The following is a 12,396-nucleotide window of genomic DNA, read 5'->3' as shown; positions in this document are numbered from 1 at the left end:
GGAGGAGCAAATGGGTGTTTAATAGTCTGGAGTGTTATGTAAGTGTGAGGCTCATATTGGGCCACTTGTGTACATATGCTCGGCATGATGGCGTTGCGCAGGCGACCTCAGCACCCCTGTTCACTGAGTTATGCTGAGTCAGACACCATTAGCTGTTATCCTCCTCCTCTCAGGATCCAACCCTGCAATAATGTGGGTCAGGGGCCACATTATTGAAACACCTTCACTGCTCAGTCGTATCTCACTGTGCATTGGAATAGTTCTGCCATTACAGGAATGTTACTGAATGTCACCAGAAGTTTCCAGAATAATGAGAAAAAAAGTTAAATGTGGGGGAAAATGCTGAAAAATGTACCTTAAGGTCAATATGTTGGTATTCACTGTATTCCAGGAGCTGACAGAAGCTTTTATTTGACTGTAAAGTTATTATTTTTTGAGAGATATATCCATTTTAATTTGTGGCAGTAAATGATGGTCTCCTTTTGTAGATAATCTGGTTACCTTTTCTTCTTCTATCTGATTGTTGAACACGAAAGTACAGAATGTTGTTTTAGGCAGCAGAATATATTCATTCTGCTACAACTTTCTTTCCCTGAGGTCACATTGTCTAAATTATGCCAATCATCCGTATTAATCAGAGATGTTTACAGAAATGCTACACTGCTAAAAGCATTTTCTCCTTCAAGGCCAAAAGCCATGGTAACATCCCAAGTGGTTCTGTAATAGAAAATGAATAAAGCAGCACACTGTGAACCAGCAAAATAACATGAAATGCATTCATTACATGTTGTTAACAGTCAAATCATAAAGGACATTATAAGAAAATGGAAGAATAAGCAATGCACTCGGCTGTGAGATGCACACACACTCAGAGACATCCACTGCACATGAGCCGATAGTTGGGATTTTATTTGCAGAAGTTTCCCCTGGGGCAGCTGCCTAATTCTGTGCAGCATTTGTTCCTGAAGCTGCTACTCCTGATGAGGTACTTTATGGTTCTCTCATTCAGTGCCCAGGTGAGGCGATCACAGCACCGGCTCACTCTCCCTCTGATTACACACTGTTACAAATACTCCCAATCATTACACTGATTAGACACCCACTTAGTAAACCATGGAATCATATGCTGCTGCAATGTGTGTGTGTGTGTGTGTGTGTGTGTGTGTGTGTGTGTGTGTGTGTGTGTGTGTGTGTGTGTGTGTGTGTGTGTGTGTGTGTGTGTGTGTGTGTGTGTGTGTGTGTGTGTGTGTGTGTGTGTGTGTGTGTGTGCGCTAGTCATGTGTTTCTTAAAATATTTGATTGAACTAGTGTGTAAAACAAGGTGATTGGTTGACTCCTGCACCAAATACCATTGTGAATTGTTTTCATTTTCAATGCGTATACACTTCGTAAGCAGTACACACAAACTATACTACAAAAATGGGATGCAGAATTATTAATAAAAGTGTGTGTTATGTTATCCTACTAAGAATCTATTGAGATTTAATTATATACTAAATACACAATATGGTTAGACGCTAAATCTAAAATACATGAAACCTGCCCGTTAAAATATAAAATGCAGCAATCTTTAAAACCCAAATCAAGTTTTCCAATATTGTTTTGCAGAATGAAAGGTCTTTTGTGCATGAATGTTATTATATTTAATGGTTTTGATGGAATGGGTAAAGATTAAGCTCTGCATCACTAATAATCTGCATTAGAAAGCGGTTCAACACTTGAACCTGTCAATGCATATTCCATAATGTTTTACTAGTGAGCAGTACTGTATGCACCGTACAGTTCCACTATCTACAAAGGAATACAGCTTTCTAGCAATCTGCTGGAAAAAGACACAGAAAAAGGGAAAACCAATGAGCATCAGTAACTAATACACAAGCCAACACATGATACAGATCCTTCAATACACATACATATTTAAAGAAAAAGACATGTCAGACCAATGACATGCATAAAGGAAAGAGAAAATTACCATCTAGACCAGGGGTGTCCAAACTACGGCCCGGGGGCCAAATGCGGCCTGTTGTCCATTTCTAATTGGCCCAAATTCTAAAAGTATAATGGTATGTGTGTGTGTGTGTGTGTGTGTGTGTGTGTGTGTGTGTGTGTGTGTGTGTGTGTGTGTGTGTGTGTGTGTGTGTGTGTGTGTGTGTGTGTGTGTGTGTGTGTGTGTGTGTGTGTGTGTGTGTGTGTGTGTGTGTGTGTGTGTGTGTGTGTGTGCGCGCGCTAGTCATGTGTTTCTTAAAATATTTGATTGAACTAGTGTGTAAAACAAGGTGATTTGTTGACTCCTGCACCGAATACCATTGTGAATTGTTTTCATTTTCACAACACCCACCTGTGTGTGTGTGTGTGTGTGTGTGTGTGTGTGTGTGTGTGTGTGTGTGTGTGTGTGTGTGTGTGTGTGTGTGGTGTGTGTGTGTGTGTTGTGTGTGTGTGTGTGTGTGTGTGTGTGTGTGTGAAAGTCGTGCTTGTCTTATATTGTACTTCTTAAATATATATGTGAGCCTATATTACACAGTAGTTTTCATGTGTTAATAAGGCCACTATTCAAAGACATTCAATCAATTAGAGCTGAGAACATGTTCTAACAAATCTTTGTTTTATTTCCATAACAAACTTGAAATAGACCCTTCATATTTCCCCTTATTATAAGCAATCTGGGGCTTCTGTTTTAAGGGATGAGCTGCAACAGGATAACTGAAACCCTATGGAGAGCTGTGATGTTTCTTAAATCATATTCAAGTAGAAAGCATAATTGACCTACATTTGATTGATTTTTGCTGAATTATAATTTAACCTATGAGGCAATAACCTCACCTCTAGTGAGGGGCCCAGCCCTTTGTATGTTTTTTTGTATGTGGCCCTCAGTGAAAAAAGTTTAGACACCCATGATCTAGACCTGGATAACATAGCATTTATGCTTTGACTCCATTTTGAAAGAAAACCCTATTTTCGGGTCTTCCGTTCACATGCATTCGTTTCATTTAACGTGCCTGTTCAAACGAGACCGCTGGAAACGCTGTAGTACATATGCCGGGACTGTAAGTGGCGCTGGACTTCCACACGAGACCGCTCAAAAGCGCTGGACACGCTGTAGTACATATGCCGGGACTGTAAGTGGCGCTGTAACTTCCGCCACAAAATACACCAAAAGCAGCGAAGAAGACCCCGGAGCAGCCCGGAGCATGGCCCGGAGCAATGTTGCCATGGCTACCCTTCTGTTTATGCCCCGCGGTGGATTTAGCAACATGTAGTAGTTCATGTAATTCTCCATGTCCACTTGTTGCTGATGGTTGTGGTAGAGGAGCTGTAGATGTTGCACTAACATCTGTAGCATGGTCAGTAGCAGTAGCACTAGCAGTAGCTACTGGCCATGCTACAGCAGTGAGCAGCAGAGGCGGGGAGAGGTGGGGCTATCGTTATTTTTTCAGGAAATATTCGTATAGAGGCAATTACACTGACTCGTTTGACCCCCCCAGAGAGTTTCGTTTGCAAATCTATCCACCTTGGGACCCGTTATCGTTTGTGGGGTCCGTTTGTTACGGCCTCGTGTAAATAATAGGGCTATACGTAAGAGAAACTATGCAGATACAAGCCGTTTCGTTCTCGTGTAAATGTGGCCTTAGGTACATATATGTTTTTTCTTTAGATGGGTATGCCATTTTATTATCTTTGTCGCATAATCTGTTCGCATGGAAAAAGCCTGAGGAGAAATTCAGATTATTCCTCTCATGGTTTAAATTTAGCACAGCCCATGACACACCAAATGAGGCAGGGATGCTTTGCAATTCTTTCCAACCCCTCACGCAGTCTGTTTGTGGCAAGCAGTGCATTATGTTCTTACATGTGCTCATCGTCATGTTCTTATGTGAAATATATGAGCAGGTGCTTATGTGATATGTATATGAGTAAGCTTATGGATGAAAAGACAGCATATAAAGTACATAGAATAAGAACATGGTTGTGTTTTAACCCTCTAAAGCCTGACACGTTAGATATTGGTATTTTTAAATTAAGGTGTAATTGAACCATTTGCCCGAATGGCAGAAAAACGAAATGTATTTATTTAATTGCAAATAAAAAAAATGTTAATCATAGGTTTTATGAAAGCATATATTCATTTGAGCTATGTACAAAAGAGCCCGATATTACTCATCTTATTCAAACACATGCACATATAACAAGATGAAGTTGAATACAAATTCCCTTAGTTTTCCTTTTTGCTATTAAATGGTGTTTTCTTTAGCAAGCTGAACCCTTGCCACCCTGAACAAAAAGAGACATGGTTTTACTGCAGTGAGTGGATGGAAAAAAAAACATCACAATGAAGCTAAATTATAGACTTTTATCTAATTGAAATTACTTGACATGGGTGACATACCTGTTATAGTGACTCTTTTATAATACATATATTTGAATAGATAAGGTTCAATTACCAGAATAATACATTTTGTTAGTCAATTATTTGTTTGTAGTCGTTTGAATACGTTTGAGAACATTGTTTTTATGCTTTTGCTTAAAATATTCTGCCCACGTTGAATAAAGAAAAGTTTTCCAGGTTACTGAGTTTGTTCATACCTGTCCATGAACCGAACAACTGTGAAAACATTTTTTCCATGATTGATTCTTTGGTGCGAAAGGGTGTGATACAAGTTTTAATATTATCAGAGAAGGAAAATATTGTGTGAAAAAAAACATGTCTAGAAGAGATGCAACATGTTGGCTCTGAGTCACCCTGATATGTTTCCTGGCTTGGATTTGCACTCCAAATATTATCTAAAGTGATACAATTGGCTACAAAGGCTGCACTTTTGGTTCCTTTAACAGTTAATTTGATTTTGGTGAAAATCAAAATAAGAACTAACACTCACCAGGGAAGCATTTCAACAAGCCCTGTTGTTGTGCTTTGATTAATGTCCCGGGGGTGAAAGAAAAAACTAATAGAAACTGACAAATACAACTGATGGTAAAAAGCAAAAGAGAAAGAAGCACTTCATTTGTTTGAGAAGAGATACCAAGCAAACATTTGGAGCATAGCAGTTGCGTAGACAAAATGGAGGAGAATAGCAGGAATGTGACATGGACACTCCAATCTGTTGTTTTACTAATCCATAAAATCACCTTTGATATGTTTTCCCTATATCCGTCCTGCCTTGTTACATCAACTCATTCACAGCCAACACAAAGTCAATGAGTGACTAACCTTCCTTTCTCTCTTTGTCCCTCTGTTTTTCTGGCAGAACCGTGACAGAATGGTCGACGGTATGAGCAGAGTCATGCTGCACACGGTCGTCTCATGCTGGCAACCCTTCCTGGGACTGGCCCTCGTGGCTGTCTTCGCGGGTGCCACTCTGGGATGTCCATCCCGCTGCGAGTGTTCGGCGCAGACCAAGGCAGTCGTCTGCCACCGCAAGCGCATGCCTACCATCCCGGACGGCATCCCCACCGAAACCAGGATCCTGGACCTGAGTAAGAACAAGATGACAATGATCAACCCTGATGACTTTTTTGCCTTTCCTGGGCTTGAGGAACTTGACCTCAGTGGAAATATTATCAGTTATGTTGAGCCTGGGGCTTTTAATGCCCTGTTTACCATGCACTCTCTCAGTCTCAAGAGCAATCGAATCAAGCTCATTCCTCTGGGCGTCTTCACAGGCTTGACAAATCTTACCCGACTGGATATAAGTGACAACAAAATCGTCATCCTTCTGGATTACATGTTTCAGGACTTGCACAATCTGAGGTTTTTGGAAGTGGGTGACAACGATCTGGTTTACATTTCTCACCGTGCATTCAGTGGACTTTTAGGCCTGGAGATGCTAACCTTACAGAGGTGCAACCTTACTGTTGTACCCACTGAGGCCCTTTCCCACCTGCACAACCTGGTCAGTCTCCATCTACGATACCTCAGCATCAGCACTTTGCATCCCTACTCGTTCAAAAAGCTGTTCCGGCTGCGGCATTTAGAGATTGATAATTGGCCATCCCTAGACCATGTGCCAGCCAATACCCTGCATGGCCTCAACCTGACCACTCTGTCCATGACCAACACCAACATGTCCTCTTTCCCTTACCAGGCCCTGAAGCATCTGCCCTACCTGACCCACCTCAACCTGTCCTTCAACCGCATTAGGCACATTGAAGGTGCTATGCTGATGGAGCTGGTTCGGCTTAAAGAGCTCCATCTGGTTGGAGCTCAGCTAACCACCATTGAACCGTATGCCTTCCAGGGCCTGCGGGGGCTCCAAGTCCTCAATGTCTCTCACAACCGACTGGATACACTGGAGAAAGGTGTTTTTCAGTCTCCTGAGGCCCTGGAGGCTCTTTTGATTGACAACAACCCCTTGGTGTGCGACTGTCGTCTCATGTGGCTCCTACAGAAAAGGCCCTCCATCTTCTATGGGGACCTGCAACCGGAGTGCAGCACGCCTGAAGGTAATCGTGGCAGACCTTTCCAGGAGTTTAAGGACACGCTCCTGTCTTATTACGTGACATGTACCAAGCCAAAAATCCGTGAGAATAAAACACAAACCATCACAGTGGATGAGGGCCAGCAGGCCATGTTGCGTTGCAGTGCTGAAGGGAAACCCAAGCCCGTTGTGTCCTGGATGTCCCCACGGCGACGAGTCCTGACAAGCAGGAGCCATGGAAGAGTCACCGTCCACGACAATGGTACTCTGGAGATCAAGTCAGCGGAGGTGCAAGATGGCGGAGTCTATCTTTGCCTCGCCTCCAACAGTGCTGGGAATGACACCCTGATGACATCCTTGGCGGTGAAAAGCCTGGGATCGCTGTACGCTAACAGGACCCAGCACTACACAGATCCCAGCAACAGCACTGCCAACGGGACGGCCGGTGTGACCCTCGGTTTGGACCTAAAGACTATTTTAGTGTCCACTGCAATGGGTTGTTTCACATTCCTGGGAGTGGTCTTGTTTTGTTTCCTGCTCCTTTTCGTTTGGAGCAGAGGGAAAGGAAAACATAAAAACAACATAGATGTTGAATATGTGCCTCGGTCAAAGTCTAATGGCACTAACGTTGACTCGGCAGAGGGACAAGCTGGTGGTCGTCGTTTTAACATGAAAATGATGTGACTTTTATAAATTCAAGATTCTGGATTGTGGAAATGCCCAAAGTACAATGTATTTTTTTGAAAATAAGACTACTGAACTTCCATTCTTGCCGGGAGAGTGGTAGAGAAAATATTTGGGGCGTCTTATCAAGATGAGCAGTACCTTAAATCACTGGATATTGACCTTGTGCTTGGAAACTGTGTTTCAAAATCCTAAAGTCGTAGTAGGACATTCCGATACAAAATTGCCAGCGGGCAACTTCTTCAACGTGGATAAGGAGTGAAAACTGTTGTCGCTATGGGGACCTAAAGGGAACAGGTGTCATTTATCAGCTTTTTGAAATTTATATGCCCAAAAAAAAAGAAAGTTTTGGGTTGGATCTACAGACTTGGCTGAACCATGTACAGTACAAATTTGTATTTAAGATATTAACCTACTTTGTTTAGTCTTGCGCCATGCTTATTCACTGAACAAATCAATGAAACAGTCCATCATTTCCTATGTTCAATACTTTGCATATGTGTACCTAATGCTTCATTATGTACATGTATGTACATATTCATTCAAAAGAACTATTCATAGCAATATTCATGGGATGCATTAGCCAAAATTGATATACCCCACTCGTTCATCAAGAACATTCTTCAGACTTTTGAAGTTTCCATGGATTCAGGAAGGGCTTCTATGGGTCATTATCCGTCCCTGCTCCCCCAATTGACTCCTATATTAATAAATATATATTATTTATCAATGGAAAATGAAGAAAAAAGATTTTATTTATGAAAAATGTTGAGGATTTACAAAAATCAGTCCTCAAACACTGTTTAGAATCTAACATACCACTTGGATCCTCATGACTTGATTGGTCAAAGTACGTACATGAACCACCTTTTTGTCCTATTTTTGTCTTTTTTTATTACTTTAAGTGTACCTTTGCTGGTTAGCAAAATACATGTGTCAATTTTACTACAGTGACATTTGCATAATTTTCCCAGTAGGAAATTTGGACTTTGTTGTGGTAGATCCTCATTTTGTTGTTGAATCATTTAGATTGTGAAAACTTCAACGTAAAAGTAAAAAAAAAATGTACGTGAAATAAAAGAAGATGTATTTGTACAAATGACTCTGACTAAATGGCTAATACTTAATGAAGTGTTCTTCTTTTCAGCCTCACTCATACAGTAGACATCAGTCTTCTTTGTAGTATTGATTAAAGCCCACGTCACACTGTCCCAAAATTGACACCAGATGGACACACGAATATGGAATTGTAAATTTCACACGAAGATGGCCCCGAACTTGGTCAACAGCCAAGCAACAGCCGAAGCAAGTACGATGCCTACAGAAGGCCACACGATGGCACCCGAACCACACACGAAAATATGGTCGTAGACTTTACTGATGATTTAGAATGTATCCAGACTCAACGTAAGAGCTTGTGCCTCTTCGGGGGGGGGCTAACATTTAAACATGCACTTTATTCTTTACTTTCTCCGTCTTTATATGTAGATTAGAAGATATTACTTATCTCCGTCATGTTGTTTCCATAGCAACAACAACTTCCTGTCAACAGCGTAAACTCGCCTTCTAAATAAAACAGGAAGTTAACCTAAATTACATTCACAACTGCAACGAAAGTAACAACAACAATGTAATATCCTTTTCAGTTTCACAGAACACAAATTGGGTTATTTACATAATAAGTTTACATGATTTTGTTGTGCAATAAATGCAATCTCGATGTCATCGTACTATAATACGATGGCTACACAACGGCATTGCGAGGGCTTCACGTAGTCGTGTTGCCTTCCTAAGACAATCGGGCAGCTTCTTGTTTCCTTCGTATTGTCTTCGTGAGGCGAAAAATGCCCGATGATCAGACGAAGATGACACAATTTGACAAGATGCCCTCACGGGTGCCTTACGAAGGGCAAAATGGACTCACGAATTCAACACGAAAATTAACCTTCGCAAGGTCCTTCGTCAATTTTTTGGCATGCCAAAGATTTTGCCACCGCTCACGAAGTTGCTGCCGGAGCCTGAGAAACTCCACCGGCAGTCATACGATGGCTTAAGATGCCCTCACAAATGGCCCGAGCTTGTTACGATCAGAGCCAAATTTGAACATTTCCTTTATCGTGTTTCCATCTGGTGTCAATTTCGGGACAGTGTGACGCGGGCTTAAACAAAATCGTTCTATTAACAATGCAACACTGATATTAATTTACACTTCACTACACCCCTCATGACCCTTAAACTTTAAATTTACAGTAGCTCTCACATGATGAATGTCCACCATTTCATACTTCATGAAAGTTTATAAAAATGTGAACAACGTTATAAATTACCATCCTGAAAAATACAATAAAGGATGCTAACATGATGCGGTGAGTCTAACTTGTCCTAAAAGAAAAAGAAAAATCGTCAAAGAATCATTAACTTGTTCTTATGTATGCTCTAATTATTAATGACCCCAGACAAACTGTGGGAAACCACCTACTGTCTTACAGGTGGGCATCATTTGGAAATGCAGAAATCTAATTTTCACTTGCTGCCATTGCCATAATGGTTAGTAAATTAATATTGCAATAATACATCTAAATTATTAAAATTAAGGTTATTACAACAAAGTAAAATAAAAAAAAGAAACATTGGAAATTGACCGTTCATATTAATTAAATCATTTAACCGTTAGAACTTTATATAGGGCTGTGGTCACTTTTAAACTAGTTTGGAAAAGGACCAAATGTAGGTGATAAAAAACAATCACTGTAGGTTTAGTGAGCATTCTTCCTCTTTGTAATGATAAGCTTTGATTCCTTATCTCATTTTCTACTAACCAGAAAACATTCACATACCTCACGCACACTCAGGTCAGCCAGCTGCAATCTCCTGGCTGTTCCGCGGACACAACTGGTCAGCATGGGAGACCGTGCTTTCTCCTCCCTGGGTCCACGTCTGTGGAATCAGCTTCCAGCGAACATACGGACCTCTGCATCACTCTCAGTTTTTAGGAAATGCCTCAAGACCCACCTGTTCCGCACCGCATTTTACTGACTGTCCTTGACTTTATTTATTTGTATTTGAACCTTTTATGCTCTTAACTTTTTCTTTTTCTTTTTTATATTACCATATTTTATTCAATATGCTCCTTAGATATATTTTTATTTGATTTGTTTTATTATTTTCTCCTTATAGCTTTGTGAAGCACCTTGAGATGACGTTGTTTTTAAAGTGTGCTATATAAATCAAATGTATTATTATTGTTACTAAAATAATTGTTTTTGTTAAATGGCCAACAGTAGAAAACAGTATTAAGTGTTTGATCCCTTAACTTTAGCTTAAACGAAAAAAATACTTATTTTGTACAATTATAACTCCCTGAGATGTATGACACTTTTCAGTAAGCAATTACGACATAGTCAAATTCTAATTTGAGTAAATTGCCTGCATGTATAGGTATTATATTGCCCATGTTGACATTCATCTGCATCACGGTTTCTCATATTGTTGCTCACAATGAATATGCGCCCACTTAATCGAAATGCATTTTAAAGTGCATCATAACTGCGCTGCATCAAGTGCTGATTAGCAGATTATGCTCCAAAGAAATGGTATAAACACATACATTAAGAAATACTTCCTGAACGACTGCAGTGATGATCCACAGTAATTGCTTTCGGCTGTCATTAACAACTGAATCTACTGGTATGACACATCAGAAATGATTGGCTTTTTTTTCCTTCACTTTTTTCCCCAGAGCATGTACCCACTGAGGCTGTCCCTCATTTGTGCACTCTCATTTAGAGCCGTTTTGGTTTTCTGAGCCTGCAGTCCCCTAGGCTGCTTCAAAATCAGAGCACCAACTGACACTACTCTTCACCAAATACTAAAGAAACAAGGTTAGCTTTGTAGGTCAGCGCTGCCCACGTACAGAGTGTTAATTTAGTACATTTACAGGAAAAATGGTTTCCTCGCTGAACCTGTGAGAGCAATTTGTTGTACCTTTTACAAATGAGGCCCCTAAAGTAGTGCCTTTTTTCTTTCTCACATAATTGGGTCTTCGAGTCGCTCTCAATTACATACGCTACATCATATGTCCTAAATTGCATGGTATATTCTGCACTGTATACAGTATGTTGTTCTGTCCCCTTTCTTCTTAAGAGGTCTGCTTTAAATTGCAGCCTTTCTAAGTAAGTGGCTCCTACTTTACAGGAAAACACAACATAACACACAGACCAAGAAATCATTCACGGAAATTGTTACGTCGCTGACATGTTTCTATAGTTACCCATGTGTGTCCGACATTAATACAGTTACTGAGCTTTGTACAAAAGGTGTTGGGTTTTTGAGCGTAAATGGCGTTTCCATGGCGATATTCAGAATAATCATTGTGTTTTATGCAGTCCTCTTTATCCTAATTGAGTGCATTTTGATTGGACTGGTGCATTTGCATTTCATGTGAAAAGCTGTTAGCGCTGTGTGGCTGTTTGTCCCCCTCTTATCAGTTATTGACTGATCTGACCACTCTTTATTTTCAGACTAATTAGTGAGGATCATTTTGCAAAACAGATGGGAGTCTTTTAGCCCAAAATGAATAATTCAGTTTTTCACTGAAATAGAACAATTCTTGGCTCAAGTTGCAAAGGAGAAGGAATTTCAAAGACGAACACGTCACAATCAATTAACAAAATAAATAATGAATCGCTTATTACTGCAAATACATTTTTTTGTTGTCCTCAAATCTTTCCTTGTACCTTCATAGGAGGCAGACATTATTTCTGAAGTGACCACAACATTTTCTACATGAAGCACTTTCTGAACAAAATGTTCCCTGTCTGTTTCAAACTAATGTCTAGTATGATCAAATAAGAAAGTCATTACATTTTGTAACCTTAAACTTGGCCACAAAAATCTAAAACACACACAACTTTAAAAGTAGGAAATTCAATTATGAAATCATGCATGCAGCCAAACTAGCAGCGATGTGAAGCTATGCTAGACACAGCAAGGCTTTGAGCTAAATGCTAACATCGCCCTGCTAATATTCTAACAATGTTGATGCTAACATGCTGATTTTCATCAAGTTGCTTCACTATGTTAACTCTGATTATTAGAGATAATATTGAAGTGCTAGCTGTTCCATATTGTATGCTTATACATATAATATCCCTACAGTATGTAATGGTAGTCCATCAAGTGTTGATTGACATACTTGAATCTGGACAAAGGGGCGAACAGATCAAGGGAACAAAACACATCCTAAGAGCCCCACAGCTAGCAGCACACAGCAGCAGTGGAAGTAGTAACAGTATAGTAG

General features: G+C 40.2%; 1 protein-coding gene across 1 annotated transcript in view; it reads left to right on the top strand.

Annotated features, from left to right (window-relative positions):
* lingo2 (leucine rich repeat and Ig domain containing 2) overlaps positions 1 to 8,193 on the top strand; it is a 214,195-nt gene extending 206,002 nt beyond the window's left edge. Inside the window, exon 5 of the mRNA XM_034140784.1 lies at positions 5,244 to 8,193. Coding sequence (XP_033996675.1) covers positions 5,256 to 7,097 — 1,842 coding nt within the window. The 5' untranslated portion in view covers positions 5,244 to 5,255 and the 3' untranslated portion in view covers positions 7,098 to 8,193. The remainder of the gene's footprint in view (positions 1 to 5,243) is intronic.
* The last annotated feature ends 4,203 nt before the right edge of the window (positions 8,194 to 12,396 follow it).

Source organism: Trematomus bernacchii, unplaced genomic scaffold (assembly GCF_902827165.1).
Source record: "Trematomus bernacchii unplaced genomic scaffold, fTreBer1.1, whole genome shotgun sequence".
Classification (NCBI taxonomy): domain Eukaryota; kingdom Metazoa; phylum Chordata; class Actinopteri; order Perciformes; family Nototheniidae; genus Trematomus; species Trematomus bernacchii.
The sequence above is the reverse complement of the archived record's forward strand: the minus strand, read 5'-3'. Positions and strand labels throughout refer to the sequence as shown.